The 21,899-nt window shown below is 54.1% G+C and overlaps 9 protein-coding genes across 9 annotated transcripts; 3 read left to right on the top strand and 6 right to left on the bottom strand.

Annotated features, from left to right (window-relative positions):
- Positions 1-60: 60 nt before the first annotated feature.
- Positions 61-1,705, bottom strand: P884DRAFT_277543 (uncharacterized protein; the record flags this gene model as incomplete). The annotated part of the gene is made up of 4 exons (XM_069443086.1): positions 61-472; positions 564-1,108; positions 1,141-1,286; positions 1,372-1,705. The coding sequence occupies 4 exons, from the start codon at positions 1,703-1,705 to the stop codon at positions 61-63; spliced, it is 1,437 nt and encodes a 478-aa protein (XP_069297468.1).
- A 327-nt stretch (positions 1,706-2,032) lies between these two features.
- P884DRAFT_243200 (major facilitator superfamily domain-containing protein) lies at positions 2,033-3,952 on the bottom strand (the record flags this gene model as incomplete). Its single annotated transcript, XM_069440307.1, has 6 exons — positions 3,816-3,952; positions 3,022-3,721; positions 2,660-2,901; positions 2,466-2,581; positions 2,335-2,395; positions 2,033-2,250 (listed from the first exon to the last, which is right to left on the bottom strand). Exons 1-6 carry the CDS (start codon positions 3,829-3,831, stop codon positions 2,033-2,035), a joined length of 1,353 nt encoding a protein of 450 aa, XP_069297467.1. The 5' UTR covers positions 3,832-3,952.
- A 796-nt stretch (positions 3,953-4,748) lies between these two features.
- Positions 4,749-6,513, top strand: P884DRAFT_259489 (Six-hairpin glycosidase-like protein). The gene has a single exon (XM_069441350.1). It carries the CDS (start codon positions 4,900-4,902, stop codon positions 6,406-6,408), a length of 1,509 nt encoding a protein of 502 aa, XP_069297466.1. The 5' UTR covers positions 4,749-4,899; the 3' UTR covers positions 6,409-6,513.
- A 65-nt stretch (positions 6,514-6,578) lies between these two features.
- Positions 6,579-9,277, bottom strand: P884DRAFT_200128 (fungal-specific transcription factor domain-containing protein; the record flags this gene model as incomplete). Its single annotated transcript, XM_069438275.1, has 4 exons — positions 6,579-8,222; positions 8,299-8,861; positions 8,942-9,022; positions 9,097-9,277. The coding sequence occupies 4 exons, from the start codon at positions 9,275-9,277 to the stop codon at positions 6,579-6,581; spliced, it is 2,469 nt and encodes an 822-aa protein (XP_069297465.1).
- Positions 9,278-10,038: 761 nt separating this feature from the next.
- On the top strand, positions 10,039-12,416 carry P884DRAFT_243191 (uncharacterized protein). Its single transcript, XM_069440306.1, has 2 exons — positions 10,039-10,941; positions 11,000-12,416. Exons 1-2 carry the CDS (start codon positions 10,134-10,136, stop codon positions 12,334-12,336), a joined length of 2,145 nt encoding a protein of 714 aa, XP_069297464.1. The 5' UTR covers positions 10,039-10,133; the 3' UTR covers positions 12,337-12,416.
- A 171-nt stretch (positions 12,417-12,587) lies between these two features.
- Positions 12,588-14,206, bottom strand: P884DRAFT_200876 (uncharacterized protein; the record flags this gene model as incomplete). The annotated part of the gene is made up of 2 exons (XM_069438320.1): positions 12,588-12,725; positions 12,794-14,206. 2 exons carry the CDS (start codon positions 14,204-14,206, stop codon positions 12,588-12,590), a joined length of 1,551 nt encoding a protein of 516 aa, XP_069297463.1.
- Positions 14,207-15,129: 923 nt separating this feature from the next.
- Positions 15,130-16,356, top strand: P884DRAFT_164116 (ribonuclease H-like domain-containing protein; the record flags this gene model as incomplete). The annotated part of the gene is made up of 3 exons (XM_069437270.1): positions 15,130-15,298; positions 15,381-15,565; positions 15,625-16,356. Coding segments are annotated over 3 exons (1,086 nt in total), but the record flags the coding sequence as incomplete, so codon positions are not given.
- A 1,426-nt stretch (positions 16,357-17,782) lies between these two features.
- On the bottom strand, positions 17,783-18,859 carry P884DRAFT_259482 (alpha-galactosidase A precursor). The gene has a single exon (XM_069441349.1). The coding sequence runs from the start codon at positions 18,673-18,675 to the stop codon at positions 17,875-17,877; it is 801 nt and encodes a 266-aa protein (XP_069297461.1). The 5' UTR covers positions 18,676-18,859; the 3' UTR covers positions 17,783-17,874.
- Positions 18,860-19,892: 1,033 nt separating this feature from the next.
- On the bottom strand, positions 19,893-20,974 carry P884DRAFT_259480 (uncharacterized protein). The gene has a single exon (XM_069441348.1). The coding sequence runs from the start codon at positions 20,682-20,684 to the stop codon at positions 19,956-19,958; it is 729 nt and encodes a 242-aa protein (XP_069297460.1). The 5' UTR covers positions 20,685-20,974; the 3' UTR covers positions 19,893-19,955.
- Between the last annotated feature and the right edge of the window lie 925 nt (positions 20,975-21,899).

The following is a 21,899-nucleotide window of genomic DNA, read 5'->3' as shown; positions in this document are numbered from 1 at the left end:
CGAAGCAGTCGCTAAGATGGCAAGTCGCTTAATACATAACTCCCTATTTACCCCCTGTTGTCACGCCCTGACCTCTTTCGTGAACTCTTCGTCTTTTTTCTTCCTCTCTTGCTCCGTGAACTCCTCGTCCCTCTCCTTCTCCGAGGACCGCGCTCGGTGCCCTGCCTTGCTACGCTCCTCACTCAAGACCTCTTTGACGTCGTTGCCGACCTCTTTCGCTTCGTCCCAGTCGACGTCATACTCGACCGCAATCACCTTGATCTCGCGACGCAGCGCGTTTGCCTCTTGGACCAGCTGTTCCCATCTCTTGTGGTCAAACCCGCGAGCTTCGTAGAGGGCATTTTGACGGCGCGAGACTGTCACGTTCATGGCCGCCTTGTAGCTCAGATCCTTGCTGATGTACAGGAACCACAGGTAACCGCCCATGATGGTCGACAGGCCGACGAGATACGTGACGGGTTCAACGAGGTCCCTGGCGAAGCGTGTCAGCCTACACAATGGGAAGGAAAGATAAATAGAGAAGAAGAAGATAGCGAGGCATTACTGGCTCCCGAGCAACCTACCAGCCATACTCGGTATGGAAGGTAACATAATAGACAACACCCCACCACCCGCTGAGCAGAACGAAGCCTCCTTTCGCTAAAAGGTTTGCGCCCTTGTAGGCGAGCATGTCGCACTCCCGCTTGATTTGGGATTGTTCGTCGATTTGGCGGCTCAGCTTGCGGAGCTGGGCACGCATGTAGTAGGTGCGGTCGCTGAAGGAGGGCACGCTGATGCGCATCTCAACATTGTACCCTTCGATCTCGATGGCAAACTCGCGGCCCCGCGCGGCATCGCGGATAAAGTCGCCCAGTTCGGTGCTGTTGCTCCAGTGGACCCAGTTGTCCGACCCCTGCCTCTTCGGCCCCTCATGGCCGAGGCGCGAGTACGACTCGACGTGGGTTGGGCCCGCGGTCCGCGACGCGCTCTCTTCGTCCCTCCGTCTTGCCTCGGTTCGTGTCGTCGGCTTGTTGTCGCCGTGCTCGGTGTCTTCGGCGCGGAAATACACGCTGGGTACCTTCTCCTTGCCGTCTTCTATCACGGGTGGAAGTTCGACTTGGATCAGGCGCTCGACGTACGACAGTGGCTGTGAGGGTGCACCAGCAGCGCGAGCGGCCGTATCGTGTCGTTGGGCGAGATGGATCGTCCATAATCGTGCTTGCTGTTGTTGTCGCGGTCTTTTTCCACCGTGAAGGGCAGCGGGAGGATGAGCTTCAAGAGCCGTGTCGGGGTCGTCAAGAGTCTGCCTAAGAGCCGGACTCCTGTCAGCTGGCATGATCCTGCATAGCCGAGCTTGGAAAGGGTACTACAAAAGTAACAGTCTGTACCAACCTTCTCTGACAGGTGCGGCTTCTTTTTCACCCCCTACCGCTGGCGGGTCGTCCGCTCCCTCTCTATGCCACGGCCGTTTGACTTGATTCTGCCTCACCCGCACTTCCTGTTCTTGCTCCTCTAAGACTTTCTGGTCGAGTTTCTTGGCTTTGGCCTCGGGATCGGTCTGGCTGGGTGCTGCTCGGGGAGCAAACCTCTGTAGCTGTCTCGCGAATACTCGGGAGCGCAACAAGCGACACGTGATAGGGAATTGGCGTTGGAAGCGCGCGGCGAGCGAGCAGCACGTTGAGCCCCGTATCAGCTGGGATCGCAGTCGGCCAGATACATGGTTCATGGCTGTTTCGATGGCGTATGGCTAAGGCCCTTTATCGTGGTAATTTGGGTGAATTTTTGACTGGAATTTCCGTAGTTACCTACACATGGTCACAGCTGCTCTCCAGGTGATTCTGGTGGCCGCAGACTCGGGGTGTCCCTGGCCGTTGAGCAGATGACGTCACTGTTGTTCTGGGGTTGCCCCTGCCTTGGCAAAAGTGCCGTGTATTTAAGGTAGGTACCATAAGTTGAAGCGTAAGAAGGGAAAGCGCCTTTGAACGAGCCGATATAGTAGTAATTACTGGAGAGAGTAATCTTAAAATACCCAAATCCACCTCTTCGCTTACCACTAATTGGTTGCCCCTAGCGTTCTCTCGACATGCTGTGTACTTGCAGCGTTCTTTTCCTTGTCCTCCAAGCGAAGTTTCTCTGCTTCATCACTGCCTTGAATCACGTATTTTCTCTTCTTCCGGTCACGGTGCCATAGTAGCTGCCCAACGATAAGGAGCACCCAGTAACAGCAGGTAAACACCGTATTGACGGTATAGCTCTTCCGCCATCTCGGCGCTACGATGACGGGAAAAACAAAAGAGTCAGCCGTGCTTGAGGTCCCAGACAATTGACAGGGGAGAGAACGTGGTACTGGCTTACCTTCTAGCCTGGGGAACACGGTAATAGGGTAGAAGGAGAAAAAGATCCAGCCAAAGGTCATCTGAGATACGGTTTGCCGTCAGGCATGTCGTTGCAAACGGGGGACTTTTTTCAAGGTACGATAAGCTCACCATTGCGCCCGTAGTGAAGGCTCTGGCCTCGTTGTCATCCTTCATAATGACGTTCACCCATGGGAAGAGGATGGGGGTCACAGCGGATGTTGAGCCAAGCAGGTAGTAGACAGTAACTTGGGCAGCAGAAAGTTAGCGTGCCCTGCTCAACCAGTCCAAGCAAACACGAGGAAGGATTTAGGGCTCTCTCTTACAGTGCAGACCAAGCGGGATATTCCATACAAGGAGGCAAACGTTGCAAAATAGCAGCGCGCCTGAAATGATGGAGAGGATGACCCAGATGGGGTAAACCATAACGAGGTTCGTGGCGATGATGCCAATGGCGATTGCGGTCCCTTGAACTCCAGTCGAATAGACATTGATCTGCTCGACAGAGTAGTCCTCATCTTTGAGCCAGAGCGTCATTTGCCCGGAGACATAGGTGGTGCATTGAAATCTATTTATTAATTAGGCCGTGGGGGACGCGGTGGCAAGTCAGTAAACAGAGATGACAAACAGTTCGCACATGATCAACCTAGGGCGAGTGCCATCGATGAGGTTAGTAGCTATTACTTACAGGATATAAGTCAGGACAGCGATGTAGAAGTGCCAGTGCCCAAAGACCCGCTTCAGCATACGCTTGCCGATCTTGGTGCTCTCCCTGACACCGTCGGCCCGCATGCGTGCTTGCGCCAGATTTTGCTCGCGCTCTGTCAGCCACCAGATGCGAGGACTCGTCGGGAGTCCAGGAAACAGAAAGTAGCCGGCCAAGGCGATAGGTAAGGATATGACACCGTCAATGATGAACAGCCAGCGCCAGCCTGACATGCCGCCGACGCCGTCCAAGTTGGTGTGGGCGGCCGCCTGCAGGTAGGCGCCAAACATGGACCCGGCATTGGAAGAGATGTACCACACGCCGGCCCGCTTAAAGAGCTCGTCCGTCCGGTACCAGCTCGACAGTAAATACATGGATCCCGTGGCCGCCGGTGTCTCAAGCACACCCAGGAGGAAGCGGAGCCCAAAGATCTGCGGGACGCTCGAGAGCCGGCATTGCGCAAAGGTCAAGACGGCCCACGCCGTCTCCATTGTCGGCAGGTACCAGCGCGTCAGCTTGGGACGTGAGATGATCATCATGGAGGGAATCTCGAAGATTAGGTAGCCGATGTTATAGAAGGTGCCAAACAAGGAGTACTCGTTGCCCCGGATGTTGAGCTCCTCCTCCATGCCGGACACGTAGGCCGTGTTGATGTTGGACTGATCCAGCCACTTCATGAAGACTGCAGTGGAAGGACCTGTCAGACCAGTCCTTGTCACCAGGAGTAATTGCGCCTCGAGAGCTTAGGTTTGGGGTAGTACGGCTGAGTCACTTACACATCAGACAACACATTGTCAAGATGATGCTGTCTTGCTTGCGGAGCAGGCGCTTCTCCTCCTTGGAGTAGTGGCTGGGGTACCAATCGAAGATGTACAGCCATGCCAGCCAGAGGGAACGGTTTGGCTTCTCAATAGAGGAGCTCACGACGATTGGGTCGTCGACATCGCCGTTCCAGTCAGCCTGAACGGCCAGGGAACCTATAGCCTCGGACCTGTCTGTAGTGGCGTTGGCCATGAGCAGAGACAATACTGCCAACGTGGCAATTGTATGATATATGTACTCCTTGATGAGGTGGTAATTGTTGGTTGTTGGTTGTTGGAGGGGAAGGAACTCTTGGGCGAAGTCTAGGACACGAGACGTCCACGGCGCATGCAACCTTTAATAATAACCCATTGCTAGTTCTGAGCCTTCTGGATGGAGTCTTGGTACATGCTGCAATGTAAGTATGTATGTACATCTCCCCGCCATCTTCGATCCCAGTAGCCTGGTTCATTGGTGGCTTCTCCACATTTTGCCAAGCGAAACCCTCAAGAGGGCAATTGAGAAGGCGAACTGCAGCGGAGGAATGAGGGCGGAGGCCGGAGGGAGTACTAGTCCGGAAGTATCGCTGCATGTTCGCCCGAAGACAGCCTCCATGTCATTGCAGCATGGATTGTCACTGGTTGGTCTAGCTTCCCTTCGTCTCCGGGCTCGGCAACAGGGAATGCGCACGGGGGGCGTTCACGGCCTTTGCTATGTAATTATCACATTTCCGATCCACAGAGCAACGTGACCTGCACGAGTTGCTCCGGCCTATCTCCGGGTGTCATTAGGCTTATTAAAGAAGCAAGCCACGGTGCGCGAAAGTTCTCGAGCATCAAGAGAAGGATCCTTCCGAGAAAGTAAACAGGCGAATCCTGTCACTTACCCTCAGCACCTTCCATGTCGACCACACCGTGTAATAAGTCGCGAGCCGCTGGCTCCTCAGACGAAAATTGGGGACCTCGCCCCGGATGCGGCAACCACTCTGCCGGTGATGGAAATGGTGCAACGCACGGGCAGACATTCACCGCTCCTGGGTCGTCAACTATTCGTAGTCGCATGGAGGAGGGCTTCGCCGAGAATATACTCGCCAAAATGTGCAAGGTGGCGGTGGAAGCGCTACCCAGTGATGCGGACTCTGCCAGCAACCGTCCCACCGACAGGACCGTGACCGACTTTCCGGAGCACTGCCCACAAAGCGGCGAGGATTACGGCAAGTACAGGCTTCGCGAACCCGAGTTCTGGACCTGCGGCTTCTTTCCAGGCACTCTTTACTTGCTTCTGGAACGGGCCATCCGCTTCCCACACTCGCTCGGGTTCGACCGCCGGGACCCGGCGCCGCAGCCCACCGCAGCCCAGATACGCCATCACCTGTGGTCCTTGTGCCGGAAATGGTCGGAGCCTCTGCATGGTATGGCGGCAAGGACAGACACGCACGACCTGGGTTTCATCATCTTGCCGGCTCTCCGGCTGGATTGGGAACTGACCTTCAACGAGAGGAGTCTGGCTTCCATTGTCCGCGCGGCGAATAGCCTGGCTAGCCGGTACGTGCCGGCAGCGCGAGCCATCCGCAGCTGGGACGCGATGCGGAAGAAGGACATCGAGATTGTTGGACTGGAGGACAATTTCCTGGTCATCATCGACGGAATGTGCAACCTGGACTTGCTCTACTACGCGGCAGCACATTCCGGAGATGACCGCCTGGCGGACATTGCTACTACGCACGCTCGAACGGTCATCACTACGCATCTGCGGCGTGAAGAAGCTCCCGATTCCCCGCGGCCCATGGTCGGTTTCCGGCGGTACACAGGGCAGCTGTATTCGACCTTTCATGTCGTGAACATGGACCCTCGCACCGGCGAGGTCAAGCGTCGCCTCACGGCCCAGGGGTATGCCGATGCTTCCACCTGGGCCCGCGGACAGGCGTGGGCCATTCTTGGCTTTGCCCAGACGTATATGTGGACCAAGGAGCCGGAGTTCCTCGACGCCGCGTGTGGATGCGCAGAGTATTTCTTGCACCGACTCGACACGGCGCCTGCATGTGTCGACATTGTCCGTGGTATGCAGAACCAAGACAACGACGACGTCCGGAAAGAGAAGGAACTTAACGAATCGACGGGTTTGTCATCGTCGAGCTCGAGAACGACAGGACGCTATGTTCCTCTGTGGGATTTTGACGCTCCAATCGAGGACACGGACACATCCAACCCGACCCGAGACTCGTCTGCCGGTGTGATTGCAGCAAACGGCATGCTCATCCTCTCTCAGGCCCTGGCGGGAGCTGACCAGGCCGAGCTGTCGACTCGGTTCCGCGACGCGGCTCTAAGAATTGTCCAGGATACGCTGGATTTTGCGCTGGCAGAGGAAAAGGTCAAATTCCGGGACGACGGTGACGGTTTGGTTGCTGAAGATGTCTTCGAAGGTCGCCGGTTCGACGCGCTGCTCAAGTTCGGAACGGCGAACAACAACGCGTATGCGAAGAAGCGGTACGCCAACCATGGGCTCGTGTATGGAGATTATTATCTCGTGGAGTTTGGCAACCGGTTATTGCGGATGGGTCTCGCATAGAGTAATTAATTATAGGCTTATGGATGGCAGTCTAATTAATGACTTCAGAGGCTATTAGATAGACGACCAAACACCGTTAAGAAGGATTTAACATGTAGTACAGCCAATTACTAGAAATCGCCTGGGACTTGCCCCGGCCCTTGTCTCCAGCGTGAACGAGTTGTCGGGCGTCACCAGACTCCACAGCCGTCCGTGGTTGCAGCAAACATAGTCCCATCTTCAAAGCCGACGACGCGGTCCATCTCACCAAACTCCTGATGCAGCAGAGCCTGCGAAATGGGACCAAGATTGTTATACTCTGGGCTGCGGTTGAGGATGTCTAATACTTCCCCTCGCGAGGGAATTGTCCCCGAGGCGGTCGCGGCTCTGGTTTCGGGTGCGAAGCCGACCACGTTGCCCCGACTCCGCTCTTCCATGGGGAGCCGGGTGAGAAATTCGGGCAACCCGTACACTCCCCAGTCTGCGATTGCACGGCGCGGCTGCGCGGCATGAGCTGGATGTACAATATCAGGGGAATCTGCTGCAGCTTCTTGACCCGCCGCCCTCGGTGACGCGTGCTCAATCTCGGCGGTGTATGCCGTTACATTCATCTTGAATCCCCGGTTCTGCAGACAAGTGGCATGCAAGCTCCTGAGCTTTTGTGCATACTTGGCCGCCAGATCCGACGGAGGCGCTTCGGTATTAATATCCCTGTCCCTGCGGCCACGCCAGCGAGCCGAGAATTCCTCGAGCGCGCGGACGAGCACCCAAAACTTGTCGGACGGTCCTCCCTGAATATGACGGCAGTGCTGCCAGTGAACGAGCAGGACACGTGCGGCAATGAATACGCAGAATGAAAACTGGTGCGCCACGGGCAGCATGGAAGGAGTGTTGTCGATGTACTTGGCCGTGATGATGGCAATCTCGGTGGCGGCAGCGAGGCAGGTTTCGACGCTGCAGGCGCTGGGCAGCCGGGCCTGGAACGGAGCCAGGTCTGCGTTGGGGAAGGCTATGGGCTGGTGAAGCAAGATCACGCTCGCGTTGTGCGTGATGTGTGCGACCGTGAGATTCGGATCCATCTGAAAAGTCGCGCCCCCATCTCCGCGGGAGCCGGGAGAGGAAGACCGCAGGTAATAGCTTTCGGCCTTCCACTTGTGCGGCAGGAGCATCTTCCAATGGATGAGCCGGAGGTCGAGTTCCTTGAAACGGGTCAGCCAAAGGCCCACGTTCCGCCCGTCGCGCCAGTCGATGCGCTGCTGCAGAAAGTGGCTCGTCACACGGCTGAGGGACTCGGTCGCCTCAATGCAGTAGGCGTAGGCACCCACGGTCGACATGTCGGTACCAGGCGTGCCCTGAGGGGACGACGCCGTCTCGGAGGTCCGGTCGTCGGATTGGCTCCCCGGCACGCTCACGCCCGGGTCTGCAGCTGCCGCAGCCGTGCTGGCAGCGCTGGGCTCCGAGGGAAGGAGGGAGATGGGATTGCCAATTCTGGCGGCTGCCTTGTTCCAGATGCCAAAGAAGGGCGTGGTAACGGCCTCTTGCCTGCGCCAAAAGACGCCGTCACAGGGCAGGCGGCGGTAGACGTCTTCGGATGTGAGGCTGGTATTCCAGCCCATGACGATAGAGCAAAACCGGTCGAGGGCGAACACGTTCCAGAACACGCGGCGCCGCTCCTCTTCATCGGTCCAGTCGGCGGTCGGAGATAAAGACGAGTACGGCTGCGATAGAGCCTGTCGGCTGCTCTTGTGATTCTCAACGCTGAGCTGAAGATACTCGACCGTGCGGGTCATGGATCCAACAAGAGACCAGGCCCTCGACGCCTGTCCGCTTCCAATCTGCGACCCGCGTGCCAGGAGCAATAATTATTCAGCCAAATTGGTCAATCACTTGTTGGCCATCTGGGGGTCTTACATCGTTAAAGCAGAGAATGATCATGGCCTGGAGGCTTTCGACTGACATCCTATCCATTGCGTTTGACACGATCCGGCTCCGTAACCGGTCCGAGCTCGGAAAAGGGACATTCTGGTCACTAACAAGCCTTGAACTGGCCAAGACCATGGCACGGAGCACAATGTCTAGTTTCGGACGCTCTTGTGGGTTTGCGAGCCTGCTACGGAACCGGGTTTGGTGAATCATGGGAATCCACGGGTGGATGCAAGCAAAATAGGTTCCAAGAATCGCATCAAGAGCATCATCCTCAAGTTCCAGTTCTGGACTGGGCGTGCTCGTTCCATCCTCCTCGCTGTCATTACCAGCCTCGGTAGCGCTGACAGATTCAGTCTCATCGATCCGGCGTCGTTTGTTGCTGGCGGTGACCGAACGAGAACCATCCGTGCTCCTCCTGTCGCCGTCTAGCAGTTTGGGGAGTTCACGTGCGAGCAGGGAAAGAATGCTATAAGCTCTGTTATCTGCGTCCCTGTCTGAGGGGGACCCTCTCCTGCTGCCTGTTTGCGCATCCTGTTCAAGCCGTTGGACTGCGCCCTCCAAGGCATCTTTCCGGACAGGACTTATGTCAGTCCCGCACGTTGGCCTCCGCGGACTGCGCCTGGCGTACCTAACCGTCGATGGACGTTTTCTAGAGCACCTGTCTTGAGGCCGGGCTTATTCCGTTTATTCTCGTAAACACACTGGCCCGCTGCCGCTGAACAGAGTCAGTTAATACGGCCCCTCGTCCGTCGGGTTTGTGTGCCTTGGCAGGACGGTACGGACCGATCTTTCGGCAGTGCTGACATGACGGACGCTCGCGCGAACATCGCAGCTTTCGCTTACGGCACGGGTTGCAGGAGAGGGAGGCCCGCTCGGTTTGGTCTTGGTCGGCAATACCGGCATCGCCCAGAGAATTTCGCCCGGGAGAATGGCGGCGCCGCTGGGAGATGCTCTTATCCGACATTCTGGTCCACCAGCATGATCTTTGTTCGTTGCTGAACGTACAAGCGCTGCTGTGAATTAAAAGCAGTTACCTACTGTGGGCGATCCTCGGATGTACATACATACACTAGGCTTGGGGTAGACTAATAAAGGCGCCGTGAGCAATCGCCCGGCAGTCCGACCACATTCCCCCGAAGGCCGAGTCGCAACGGTGACGAGGCTTCTGATCCTCCAACCCCGCACAGCATGGACACGGCATTGTGAAATCGGGTCTGTAGATGTGGATCCCGCACTCACAAAGAGTGAGCTTGGTTCTTACGGACCTGTCGTCGGTTCGTCCCGTTCGTGTTCTTCTGGCTGTGCCTCTTAATTAGCGCGAGGAGCGCGGGTAGGATGGCTTTAAGGTTGCCTTATCAGGATACATCATGAATTATCGGTTCGAACTTGAGCCCGTTTCGTGTTGTAGAGTATGGGGTAAAAGTGGGTTGGTAGGCAACTAATACGGGCGGGAATTCAACGGACACAAATACACCGAGCTCGCAAGACCTTACGCGGACGCTCAAACAGGTTAGCTAGTGCATGTATGTGTACACTTTGCGCGTTTCTGGGGCGGGAGTTTCAGCGAGTAAAGAAGGGGACCATTGGTAGATAGGGAATCACACCACACTCCGCAATACTCAGCGCCTAGTATTAATTGCCGTTCCCAAGCTTGACAGAAAAAATCAGTGTTATACCGTTTATTATACCGACTGACTTCAAAGGCTGTACTCGGCCGGGCCATGATGCTTTATTATTAATAGCGCCGTCACCGTGACTATCAACAATACGTCTCCGCACCTCTTCACTCGCCTTAGTATTAGTCGTCGCAGCTCCCGGCCATGCCACCCCTTCCAGGATTCTCCGACAATCCGTTCCAGACTCGCTCCGATCTTGTGCGAGCAGTGAGAGCCCTCCTCAAGCCCCTCGAACAGTACTGGTCTCCTGGCAAAGCGCGCATCAGGATTGCCACAGGCACAGGCACGGGTTTTAGCGAGACCGCCGCTCAGCTCGAAGGCTTTGCACGGCCCATCTGGGTCGTCCCTAGCCTATTCTCACCGGCGAGCGCCAGCAACGAAGCGGGTGAATATGGTGACATAACCGACCTTGACACCTCCGCGTGGTTACGCGGGCTCGAGACGGGAACAGACCCTGGGTCACCCGAATATTGGGGAGATGTCGGCGACTTCGACCAGCGCATGGTGGAGATGGAGTCAATTGCCTTTGCGCTGCTCCTAGCACCAGAGCGTTTTGTCCCCCGCGAACCCCTGGCAAGGGAGAGATTATCATCATGGCTTCGACAGATCAATGATCGACGCATGCCCGAGAACAATTGGCGTTGGTTCCGAGTCTTCGTGAACCTCGCCCTGGTGAAATGCCTCGGCGTTCCCATGCATGAGGTTCGTGACTTGGTCGAGCGGGACTTGGCCCTGTTGGACTCGTTCTACCTAGGCGAGGGCTGGTCCAGTGACGGGCCGTGGGGTGATGAGCGAAAACAGGCCGACTATTACTCTGGCAGCTTTGCCCTCCAATTTGCCCAGATGCTCTATGTCCGACTCTCGGACGGGTTCGACGACGATCGAGCAAAACGGTACAGGGCCCAGGCCGGCTTATTTGCGGCAGGCTTCTGGAGATACTTTGATGCGAGCGGTATTGTTGAGCAGTCTCTGCAAGCTGTACCCAGACTGATTCCTGACCACTACGCCAGGCGCAGCAATCCCGTTCGGACGGAGCCTCACGTACCGCTATGCGTTTTCCGCATTCTGGGCCGCAGTGGCATTCGCCGGCGTGTCGCTCCCCCCGCCACTCGACCACCCAGGGGTCGTCAAAGGCCTGCTGCTACGCCATCTGCGTTGGTGGGCACGGCACCCTGGCATCTTCAATACCGACGGCACACACAATATCGGGTACGCGTACCCCAACACTAACATGTCCGAGAACTACAACTCGCCCCAGTCGGTCTACTGGTGCTTGAAGAGCTTCATCGTGCTTCATCTGCCGGAACACCATGAGTTTTGGACCGCCCCGGAACTGCCGTATCCCTTCTCTGGAAGCCCTTCGACGTGCGGCACGATACCAGCTGTGGCCCCGTTGTGGCCTCCTCGTCACATACTCTGCAACACGCCGGAGCATCACTTCATGCTGTCTGCCGGGCAGTTTACCAAGAAGGACCACAGGGCACGCGAGGCAAAGTATGGAAAATTTGCCTACTCTTCCGCCTTCGCCTTCAGCGTCCCGACCGGCCCGCTCCTCGAACAGCTCGCCCCTGACAGCACGCTGTGCCTCAGCATCGATGGCGGCGAGTCGTGGAAGGTAGCCTGGGCACCATACGAGGTCCGTCTTCAGACCTTCCGCTTTGGAGACGAGCAGCTGCCTGCCCTGGCCACCAACTGGAAGCCGTGGCGATACCTCGACCTAGAAGTTAAGACCTACCTCATATCTCCACCAAGGACATGGCCAGGTTGGCATTTCCGAATTCACAGGCTCTCCTGGAAACCAGCATCGTTAGCGGAAAGTCGTGTCCGGTCCTTGAACTGCATCGATGCTGGTTTCGCTACCTCGGCGCAAGAGAACGGCGATGCTATCTTTGAACAGCCGTGCTTGGAAATGAAGACCCTCGACCACACTAGGGCATCCTCTCACTCGGGCTGGTGGGCAGACGACGACACAGCTTTGGTCATGTCCGAAACAGGGGCAAGCGGTACAGCAGCCATCGCCGTTCAGATCCATACGCCAGAACCCTCCCTCTCCGACCTTGGGTGTGGGCACACGAGCCAAGCAACCATCCTCAAACCGGGCGCAAACACGAACCTGATATCACCCAGGACTCTACTTCCATGTATTCGACATTGCTTCGAGTTCGGTTCTCCGAGTAATACAATACAAGCACGTCACTCAGACCAGCAGCTGTCGACCACTTTTGGCCTCGCAGTTTTTGCGGTTGCTGCGTATCCAGAGTTTGATAAGGGACGCCAGCGATTGAAATGGGTAAAGAGGCCCCGGGAGATTAAGTTCGTAGATACGGATGCCTTGGATATTCGATGATGGTATCTTAGGAAACTTTCTTGGGGAATTCTTAATTAATTATAACCACTCCGACATGAAGGACCAGACAAATTGAGCATCGCATGTCAAACGCACAATCGCTTCTAGATTTGATTCATAAACTAATAGAACGGCTTTCCAACGCGTCCATGAGTTGCATTGGCTTCACTAAAACTAGTCCCTTCTATAATTAGGTGTGGCATCTAACTCCCGCCGACCGAATGAGATGCGTCTCAGAGCTAATTATCTACCTAAATGAAGAGTTTGCTGCCATGATATTTGACGTTCTCGGAATACGCGTTCGAGACCTCGACAGAGAATTCATCGTGAGTGCGCTCGGGAAAGCCCTCAAAGGATCGAGCATACGTAGCAACAGAGTGCGCAACGAGCTAGTCAAATGTTCATGTCAGCACCCAACAGTATTATTATGATGAGTTGCAGGATCTTATCGCCATACCTTGGAATTCAGCTCCCAAGCCGTCAAGTTCAAGTTGCTGATGGTATCGCAGATCGCGTGATAGCAGACATCGTATGGAACGCCAGCCTCGCCCCCGAAAAATGCCGCTTCCTCTTCGGTCTTGATTCCCTCGGCACCCGTCGCAATGCCACCGCCAGGAATCCCGTTTTTGATGAAGCCATCATAGTCGCTCCGACCGTCAAACGGGATGAAGGTGTAGTTCAGACCGTGCGCGATGTACCAGTCGACATAGAGATCACGCAGCTCCTGCGAGCCAACGGGATTGACATGGTTGCGCGCGTCGTACACCTGATACGCGAAGTTGGGACTCGCGAGCATGTCGTAGTCCATAAACAGTCGGATCTTCCTGTTCTCTTCAGGAGAGAGCACGCTGACATAATAATCGGACCCGAGGAGACCCTCTTCCTCCCCAGACCACCACGCAAAGCGTACACAGTTACTGACGGTGAAGTTGGTCAACTGCGTGGCCACCTCCAGCAACGTCAGGCTGCCGGAGCCGTCATCGTTGATGCCCGGTCCTTCGGTAACAGAGTCGCTGTGGCCGCCGAGCATGACGCAGTTGTCAGGATCACCGTCCCGTGTCTGAGCGATGATGTTGGTGGTCTCGATGCTCTTCACCTCGGAGTCAATATATGCCGACGCCTCGACCGTCTCGCCAGCCTCCAGCCTGCGAACGAACGGGGCCGCCTCGGAGCCGGACAGACCAAACGTCGCGACGTGATCGTCCGACGGCGTGCCGAGCGTGCCGCTCAGCGGTCCGTTTTCGTTATTGAAGACGACCGCCGCAACGGCCCCTGCTCTGCCGGCGAGCTCGGACTTTGTGCCAAACGGGCAGGTACCCCGCTTGACAAAGGCAATGCTGCCTTTGAGATCCGAAGGGTAGTCGGCGGCGTCGCAGCCCTCGTTGGCAACGAGCACGAGCTTGCCATCCACAGGCCGCTTCTCCTTGGTGGGCGGGGTCAGGCTCATGGGCGATGCGGACTCGGCCACGGTGAGGTCGATGAGCAGGCGTGACTCAAACACGGTTCCCGTGACGGCGGGGAGGGGCTGAGTTGACAGGACGTAGTAGTCTCCCAAGGCGGCCAGGGAATTGTAAATGTATTCGAGAGTCCCCTGGTGGCCCTTGGAGCCGATGACGCGGGTAGGGTGGCCATATTCGTCCTCGCTAAGGTGCGCAATCTTGAACAGCTGCTTGGCGCGCGAGAAGAGCGCGTCGATGCTGATGGTTGCTTGCAAGGCTTCGGAGGTCACAAGTGATTTGGGGTTTGGCCCGTCGCCATCGAGTGGCACTTGAGACAACGAAGTGTCGGTCAATGGTTTTTGTCCACCCAGCGCCGAGACAACCCCGAGGGTTGCCACGCCGGCAATGCCTGACGCGTGATTGAATCTCATTGTCACTGCGTGATTCCAATGATAGGAGAGATAATAACAGGTCCTAAAAACACGGTTTGGCGCTCGGGGAGAGCGCACGCGGGAAATGACGGGCAGCTAAAGCAGCGGCGAGCCGCCGGGGTTTGGAACAAGGCGCTAACGTTACGGAGTATTCCGAAATAAGTAAGCGACTTTGCTGGTGGCTGGGGCTGTTCGAGACAAGACCCCACAGCAGCCTGAACCCTAGCCGCTGCCCATGAGAGAATGTATGGGAAGTCATCGATAACAATCTGACGATATTATCCATCCCAACCAACTGAAAGCTGAGAAGGCTCTAGGTAACGCACGCATGCGGTGCACGCCAATTGAGACAGCACCGCGTACGGGGCATACATCCACAAAAGACGGAAGTTCAGACAGCAGTTGACTGTCCTTTGCTCCATTATAATGGGCTCTTGTGGACTGCTAATATCATATACCGTGGTTAAGGTACTGGAATCTATCACTCGACATCGGCGAGGCGAATCACTTTGTCTTGGTTCCTTATACCCTGCGCCTATATCCTTTCCGTTGAGCAGTGGTGCTAGGATGGATAAAGCATAGAGATTTCTCCATAACCACTTGAGGTGATCAAGTGGTCTTATTCCCTAGCCGTTGCCAGCAGTGTAGGCCTCAGCACCCAAGACACCAATAACACTCAGAGATGCAGACGCATCGGAACTTGCCAGGTCTGAGTTGCGTCGATGTGCTAGCTCACGTGCAACTGTTGTGTAACCGTTAGACATTGAGCAATATTATTTAAAGCGCTGCGCAATTGCCCGTCATCACAGCCTTCCTAGGACCTCTTCTTGATTCACGGCCCTTCGACCCTCACATCCGCCACTGTCATAGTGCAAAAGATGCCTCGCTCCAAAACAGCACCGGCAGCTCAGGGTGCCGTCTCAACTACCCGGAAAAGCACCCCGGCTATTCCGCAAACTCCGGAGGCCCTCGAACAGCTGAACAGCCTGGTGCCCAGCACCGAAGAGCTACGACGAGCCGGTTATGTCGTAGAAAAGCTTAGCAATCACGAACTCGAGCAAAAGAAGCGGTGCATCACCTGCGGGATCCGAAGTAAGTCGCGGGCTATGTTGGAGTAAAGAAGGACACTGGCCCGGGACTCCAAGGGTTAAGAAGATGTTGACCGGTTGCATAGTTGCGAAGGCAACCAAAACTCGAAGCCGTCAGAGCCAAGGCCAGCAAGGAGGCCTTCAACCTGCTGTAGCCCAGCAATCAATCGTCAGCAGCAGCGACGTAGCCATAACATCGCATGATGCCGACTCGGCCCCCTCACCAAAGGTTCTGCATTGCAAGTTTCACCCCGGCAAAGTGGTACTAAAGGTTGGAGTCATCGCAAGTTCGGATAACCTAAGACAAGAAACTGATAATGTCTTTTCCAGGCCTGGACATGCTGCGGCAAGCATGTGAGTGAGGCTCCTTGCAGCGCCAAGGAGGGTCACGACGTGGTCGATGACGAGAACCAAACAATCGAGAGACGCTGGCAGTTCGATGTTACTCCTCCGAATAAGCGACCAAGCCATCGCTTGGCTGTGGCCATCGATTGCGAGATGGGCACCGCATTTGACGACGATTCAGAGCTCATCCGGCTTACCCTGCTCGACTACTTCTCGGGGGAAACACTCATCGACAGCTTGGTCTACCCAGATATCCCGATGAAGCACTTCAACACTCGATGGTCGGGCATCACAAGAGCCGACATGGAGGCGTCTCGCCGAAAACGCCAGTGTATCCGGGGTAGGGATGCTGCTCGAAGGGCCGTCTTTCAGTTTGTGGGGCATTCAACCGTCGTCGTAGGTCACAGCGCCCAGCACGATTTGTCGGCCCTCCGATGGATTCACCATCGCGTGGTCGATTCTTTTATTGTCGAGTCGGCCAGGCGGAAAGAGATACAGCTGACAGCAGCGCGGGAGAGGGACGAGAAAGGAGGGGACAGCGCCGAAGGTGGGGCGCCCGTTGCAAACGAAAAGCGTGTACAAAAAGGGCCTGGCAGGATGTCGCTCAAGGCACTAGCTATGGAACGACTCGGCCGGGCTATCCAGGTTGGGAACAACGGCCACGACAGTATGGAAGACGCTCTTGCAGCTAGAGACTTGGTCCATGCCTACATCACCAGCCTCAGTAGCGCCGATCTTGCCAAAGCATTCGAATCTGTCAAGGTGTAAGAGGGCATCTTCAGGAGGCAAAGGTCGGAAGCGGATCGGGATGATTCCTGGAGGCAGCAGAGGCGTCATTATTAGCTTAGTAAAAGAACTCCAACCCTGAAGTCTGATACCGGAAGGGTGTGTTTGTGGAACGCAATGAATGAACAGGTTCTGGTGAGAAAATAGGAGCCCGAAACGACACCAGTAACGAAGCAGATCAAAAAGGAGTCTAATGGGGATGATTGTCTGGACCCCTGCCTGGCAAAGTAACAGGCAGTTGCCTGTGTGGGAAGATCGCTTATAGAATTAACTTCCCAAAGGATCATGACTTTGATGACGCTATATGTTCCTAATCCTTTCAAGGCATTGAGTGCCATATCTAATCTCATTCATTTACACGGGGGTACCTGTCAATGTACGCAATGTTGGAGGAGCACGTCTTCTCCTTCACCTACCACAAGGTCCTATACGCCTCCGTGAGATGGACTACACCACTGGACACGCTGAAAAGGTTTCACTGTACCGAAGGCAAGGGACGGGGCTTTTGTGGAGAGTGCGGCACATCTCTGTTTTGGCGAAATGAATCGGGCCCCAACATTAGCATCGCCATCGGAACTACAGATCTGCTATACCGCTTTGGCGAAGGAAGGGATTCGTCAAATGGTGAGGTCCCGAAGGGCGGGTTCGGTCGAGCTCTTGCGACTATTGATGGCGGGCGGGCACGAGTGGGTCAAGGATGAGATACCTGGAGTGACGGACAATCTCGAGCTTTGCGGTGTTGGAGGAAGGGGAGAGAGATATTACGTAGAGTAGGGGCGAAGACGGCATAAGTAGGTCCTTGAGCGTCAACAACTGGTGGAATGAAGGCAATACGCTGTCCTTGAACTCTTATCTTCGCCTGTTCTCTTCTCCTCTACTCGGGCTTTCTACACTTAGCTGTTCCTCGCCGGTATAATCAACTAAAGCATATTAGAGGGTAATTGAAATATTTCCGAGCCCTTGTTCGAGAGGAATCAGAGGTCTTTGGCCCAATTGAGATACCTCAAGTCACGAGTCTAAGGTGTCCGTCCAGGATGTGCTCAGCAATCACGAGCTAGGATAGCGCTTCCCTATATTGCTAGCTAGATCCTTGTATCATCCTCGAGCGTGCAAATCCGCCACAAATTACGTAGAACTAGACCCTCCTCCTTTGTCCTAAGACCTCCTCATTACAAAACCCTACCCAAGCTTTAATGTTGCTAGTTTTTCCGCCTAGGCAAAAGCGCAGATATCGAATTCGGCGGCAACCCCTCCGTTGGCTGCTCGAAGTTGCCAAGGCTCACTACGACAACAGTGAGAACATAGGAGTTTGCTAATCGTGCCTTGAGTTAGATAGAGGGTTGTATTTTCATACAAACCGGATAGTACATGTTGTTTATAAGACCTGCATGATCGTGACGGTCGTTTTCCCGGTAATAATACCGAAATACAACTCGATGATGCCTAGAACTAACCCGAGCCACTCTCAACTACCCTTCCACCCCTCCCAGACTCGTCCCTCAACTGCCTTTCGAGACCACTAAGCTCCCCCTCTAGCTCAGCAGTACCAACCCCCCGCTTCGCACAATCAAAATCGATCATTGTAACTCCCCCCGAATGTACGAGGAAATTATGCTTGTTGATATCCCCATGCATAATTCCCAAGCGATGCAGCCTCCCCAGAACCTCACAGCAAGGCCTCAAGTCATCCGCCGTTGCATGGCGAAACTCACCTCCACCAACCCGCTCCATAACGAACCCAATTACCCTGCCCTCCTCAGTCAAGTGGCCCAAGAATGTTGGCCCAATCTGGTGGCCATCTATCCATTGGTACGCCGTAGTTTCCTTTTCAAGCAGCGCTATCTCATACGGAAAGCGGGCAAACTTCACGATAACAGTGGCGTCAAATCGGGGACAAGTCGCCTTGTAGATGTTGGAACGGAGCTTGCGTCCCAAACGAAGCTCGAGATGATCAATTAAAGAATGGTGCCAGATGTTGGTAATAGCTGGAAGAGGTAAGGAGGATGTAAAGCCGAAGTGGGCTTGTTGCCTGGCGGGATCCATCCTGATGTGCCCGACGTTCCAATTGCCTGGTGGTAACGGCGGGAGGAGCGAGATCAGGGACGGGCCGAAGGCCATGTCTTCCGGGTCGTAGATCCCGGCGTCGATGGTGAGGTATTTGACGTATGTATTATCGACAAGGATGCGGAAGTCGCTTTCGCCTTCGGGATCGATGCTCGCCTGAAGCAGCTGAATATCGAACGAGCACATGTCGCTTAAGATTGGAATCAAGGGTGTAGCAAGAAGTGCTTAGCTATCGAGAGGTGTCAATGCAAGGCTGCTTGAAATTCACTAGAGAAAATTCCGGACAATCAAAGATAGGATGAAAAGAGAGATGGAGAAGTGTAACCGGCTGCTCCTGCTCTTGATTCGTATCCGCTCTGTTTGCCCTTGCCGCTCCGGCTCTTAGCGAGTCGGGCCGTGATCGCGCAATGTGAAATTCTATGCCCGCGAATATCAGGGGGCGGCGCAATTCAGGTCAGCTGGTCTTAAACCCGGGCCCCTAGAAACGTAGTAGTTAGCGTTGGTTAGAGATATCCTCGGTTATTGTTAGGTAGACTGCATAGGTCTGAAGCATCCTAATAAAGCGGGGAAGCGCCGAGAGGTAGGGTTGTAATGGGATTGCTTCATTATGCGCGCGCTTACAGGCATACGCTACATACCTAAAACTGGCCTCCCTCACTCGAAACCGTGGCGCATTAGCCGCCTAGCAGCTAGTGTAAGGTTGGAGATGCGAGTTCAGGAGGAATTAGATACCAGGCTAGGGTTAGTCCTACTCGGAACATAAAAGGCCAACCTTTCCATAGAGCTCTATAGGATCTGTTATGTCTATACTCACTTTAAGCACGAAGCCCTCGGTCTTCGAGAATCCAAGTCTTATCCATTCTTGCGTACACCGTTCAAGATACATCAACGCCGACTGTAAGTTTAGTCCCCTATTCAATCCCGAATGTTCTTAGATGATATTAACCTGACCCTCTAGTATTCTCTGCTTCTAGCTATATTGCTACTCTTCTTCAGATTCTCAATTCAGCATCAGTAAGGTTAGTAAGTTTTAGAGCTTAATATATAATATAAACAAAGCTAACGAGGATACAAGGAAATATGTGCGAGCAGGATTATCGGTACTATACTTGCGGCTGCGCTAAGATGGAGGAGTTCCGGCAGTGCGTAGCTAGGCAGGGTACCAATGTCAAGTGCTCCCCAGTTACGAAAGTTCGACTTCCGGGCTCTAGCTATATATGTATTAAGCATATAGTAAAGCCTGGAAAGGATGAAATGCATCGCTAGGCGACGTTACATCGAGAAAACCATAGAGAAAGTGTTAGTGGAGGGTAGAGATAGAGGACACAGAGGACAAGCGAGAGGATCAGAGCCGATACAAGATTATTTATACCTCAAACTTCGACAATGAACTTGAGGCGGTGTCTTATATATTGTGTCAGCACTCTTGGCTATATCTCGTTTGCCATATATATGCTTATAACGTCTTATGCTATAGAATGCTTTCCGTTTGTAACCTTCCCGCATTCCCGCAGGTGCTCCTTGAAAGATGTGCTGGTAAACTGCCGCCTCCAGTGAAGAGGGAATCGGCTGAGGTTTTGGCACCCAAGACAATGAAATCCCCATTCTGCTTCGCATGATCCGCTACGGATCCACGGCACTCGGATAATTGCCACAAAACGAAACGGATTCCCTGATCGTCCATCGAATTGAGGCTGCACTCCAGGCCGCCGTCTGCGACGCGCGGGTCTCCCGTCTCTTGCCGCTGCTGCTATCCTCTGATTGTATGCGTCTATCTCCTGGGCTTCCAGACGAGCAACATAACGTTCCATAGCGTCTAACGAGCCATGGAGTCGAATCCCAGCAAGCCGAGCAGACTCGCGATCAACTAACACAGAGACAGATCGGGGGATTTTCCGTTCACTGGGAGAGTATATGCCGGGGATAACTCTCACGCAAGGCAAGATTTGTACCGTCTGTTTGTCCAGCCCAAACATCCGGGTCGCATGACTCGGCAGAAGTGGTAGGTAAGGCTGCTCTTGTGTAAAGCACAGGAAGCAAACCCGTCTGCAGGTTAGAAGGTAGAGATAACCGCCAAAGTCGCCGCAATTCTCGCATTCAGGCGTGGTAATTTTTTCGCGTAGGGTTCCCCAAGTAATCCAAGGGCCCGTCCTAAGAGCCAGAATCCCACGGACAGTGTTGGGCGCGTGAGTCATGATCGCTTCATACAGAGGTAAAGACCTGACCAGTTCTATCGTTCGCCGATTGGCGCGCCGGAATTGACCGAGTGAAAGGAGATCGAGATGACAAAGAATTGCAATAAGCAGTTCAAGAGGAAGGATCTCGAGCGTGCCCGCATTCTTCGTCGCAGATAGACCGAACCGGTCAGATTTGTATTGGGCTTGAGGAAAGAGAGAGGAGATCTTTTCGTCGAGCGTATGATCATTGATGCGAGGGCATGAGTAGACGAGCTCCTTCCAATTCTCAAGTGCTGGTACGGAGCAATCCATCTTTGAAGGTGGTGAATGTGTTGAACAGAGAGTGCGGCCGCGTCGCTGCACGGTCGCGACGCGATTGATCAAAGCGCTTGCTAAAGCATGATTGTGGGGCTGCTGGCATGTTTCGTACGATTTGGCGGGGCACCGAATACCCGGTGGTTAGTTGCTGACTAATTAGTTCAGGACTACCACCTGTCTCCCGACAGGTGGGGCCAAAACCCCCGGACATACCAATATAGCCGGACACATCGCCACCAAATTTCCCATATAATCACGTCTTTGCAAAAGGTGCTATCAAGTTCAATTACCATCATAATAACAGCCTCAAATAGCTACAAATAGTTTAATTATAAACTAGGCTCTAAAAAGCTTAAAAACGTAGTAAAATTTAATTCTACCCGGTTATAACTAGTCAAACAACAGGTCATATGACTCGCCTTCGTCTCCCTCTCCCTCTATATCATACCCCTTATCCCTATCGCTCTTAACGCTCTTAATTACAGTAGTGCCTTCTCTTATGCCTTCTCTTTTAGCCTCCTAGTGATGGTTATTATCTTCTATCCCTAGCGTTACTACTATAGACTTACAGGCTCGTCGCTTCTTAAACCTCCTAATGTCCTTGATAATAGCTATATATAGAGACTCTTTCTTAACCCTAGATAGAGATAGTGACTTGATATCCTCTTCCTGCCTATCTTCACTGTCTGTGAAGTCAAATCTATCATCGTCGCTATCGTTAATTGACATTGTAGTCGCGCCGCCAATCTATATCCTAGGACGTTTAGGGGATAGGAGTTTAACTTCTGATAACGGCTTCTTAGCTAACCAGGGGATTAGGACTTCTTTTCTATCTCTAAAGTCGAAAAATGCTAGTGGCTAACGCTCCTTTGGTAGAACCTAGAGAGGGTTATTAAAGAATATCTCTAGTTCTTC

This window comes from Thermothelomyces heterothallicus (genome assembly GCF_042370625.1).
Source record: "Thermothelomyces heterothallicus CBS 202.75 unplaced genomic scaffold P884_scaffold_11, whole genome shotgun sequence".
Taxonomy (NCBI): domain Eukaryota; kingdom Fungi; phylum Ascomycota; class Sordariomycetes; order Sordariales; family Chaetomiaceae; genus Thermothelomyces; species Thermothelomyces heterothallicus.
The sequence above is the reverse complement of the archived record's forward strand: the minus strand, read 5'-3'. Positions and strand labels throughout refer to the sequence as shown.

Bases quoted from the DNA above. Each gene is read 5' to 3' on its own strand.
- P884DRAFT_259480 (XM_069441348.1), bottom strand. From the start codon at position 20,684: ATGACTCACGCGCCCAACACTGTCCGTGGGATTCTGGCTCTTAGGACG.
- P884DRAFT_243191 (XM_069440306.1), top strand. From the start codon at position 10,134: ATGCCACCCCTTCCAGGATTCTCCGACAATCCGTTCCAGACTCGCTCC. The intron at 10,942-10,999 runs GTATTGTTGAGC...CCACTACGCCAG, and splicing joins GAGATACTTTGATGCGAGCG to GCGCAGCAATCCCGTTCGGA.
- P884DRAFT_259482 (XM_069441349.1), bottom strand. From the start codon at position 18,675: ATGTGCTCGTTCGATATTCAGCTGCTTCAGGCGAGCATCGATCCCGAA.
- P884DRAFT_259489 (XM_069441350.1), top strand. From the start codon at position 4,900: ATGGAGGAGGGCTTCGCCGAGAATATACTCGCCAAAATGTGCAAGGTG.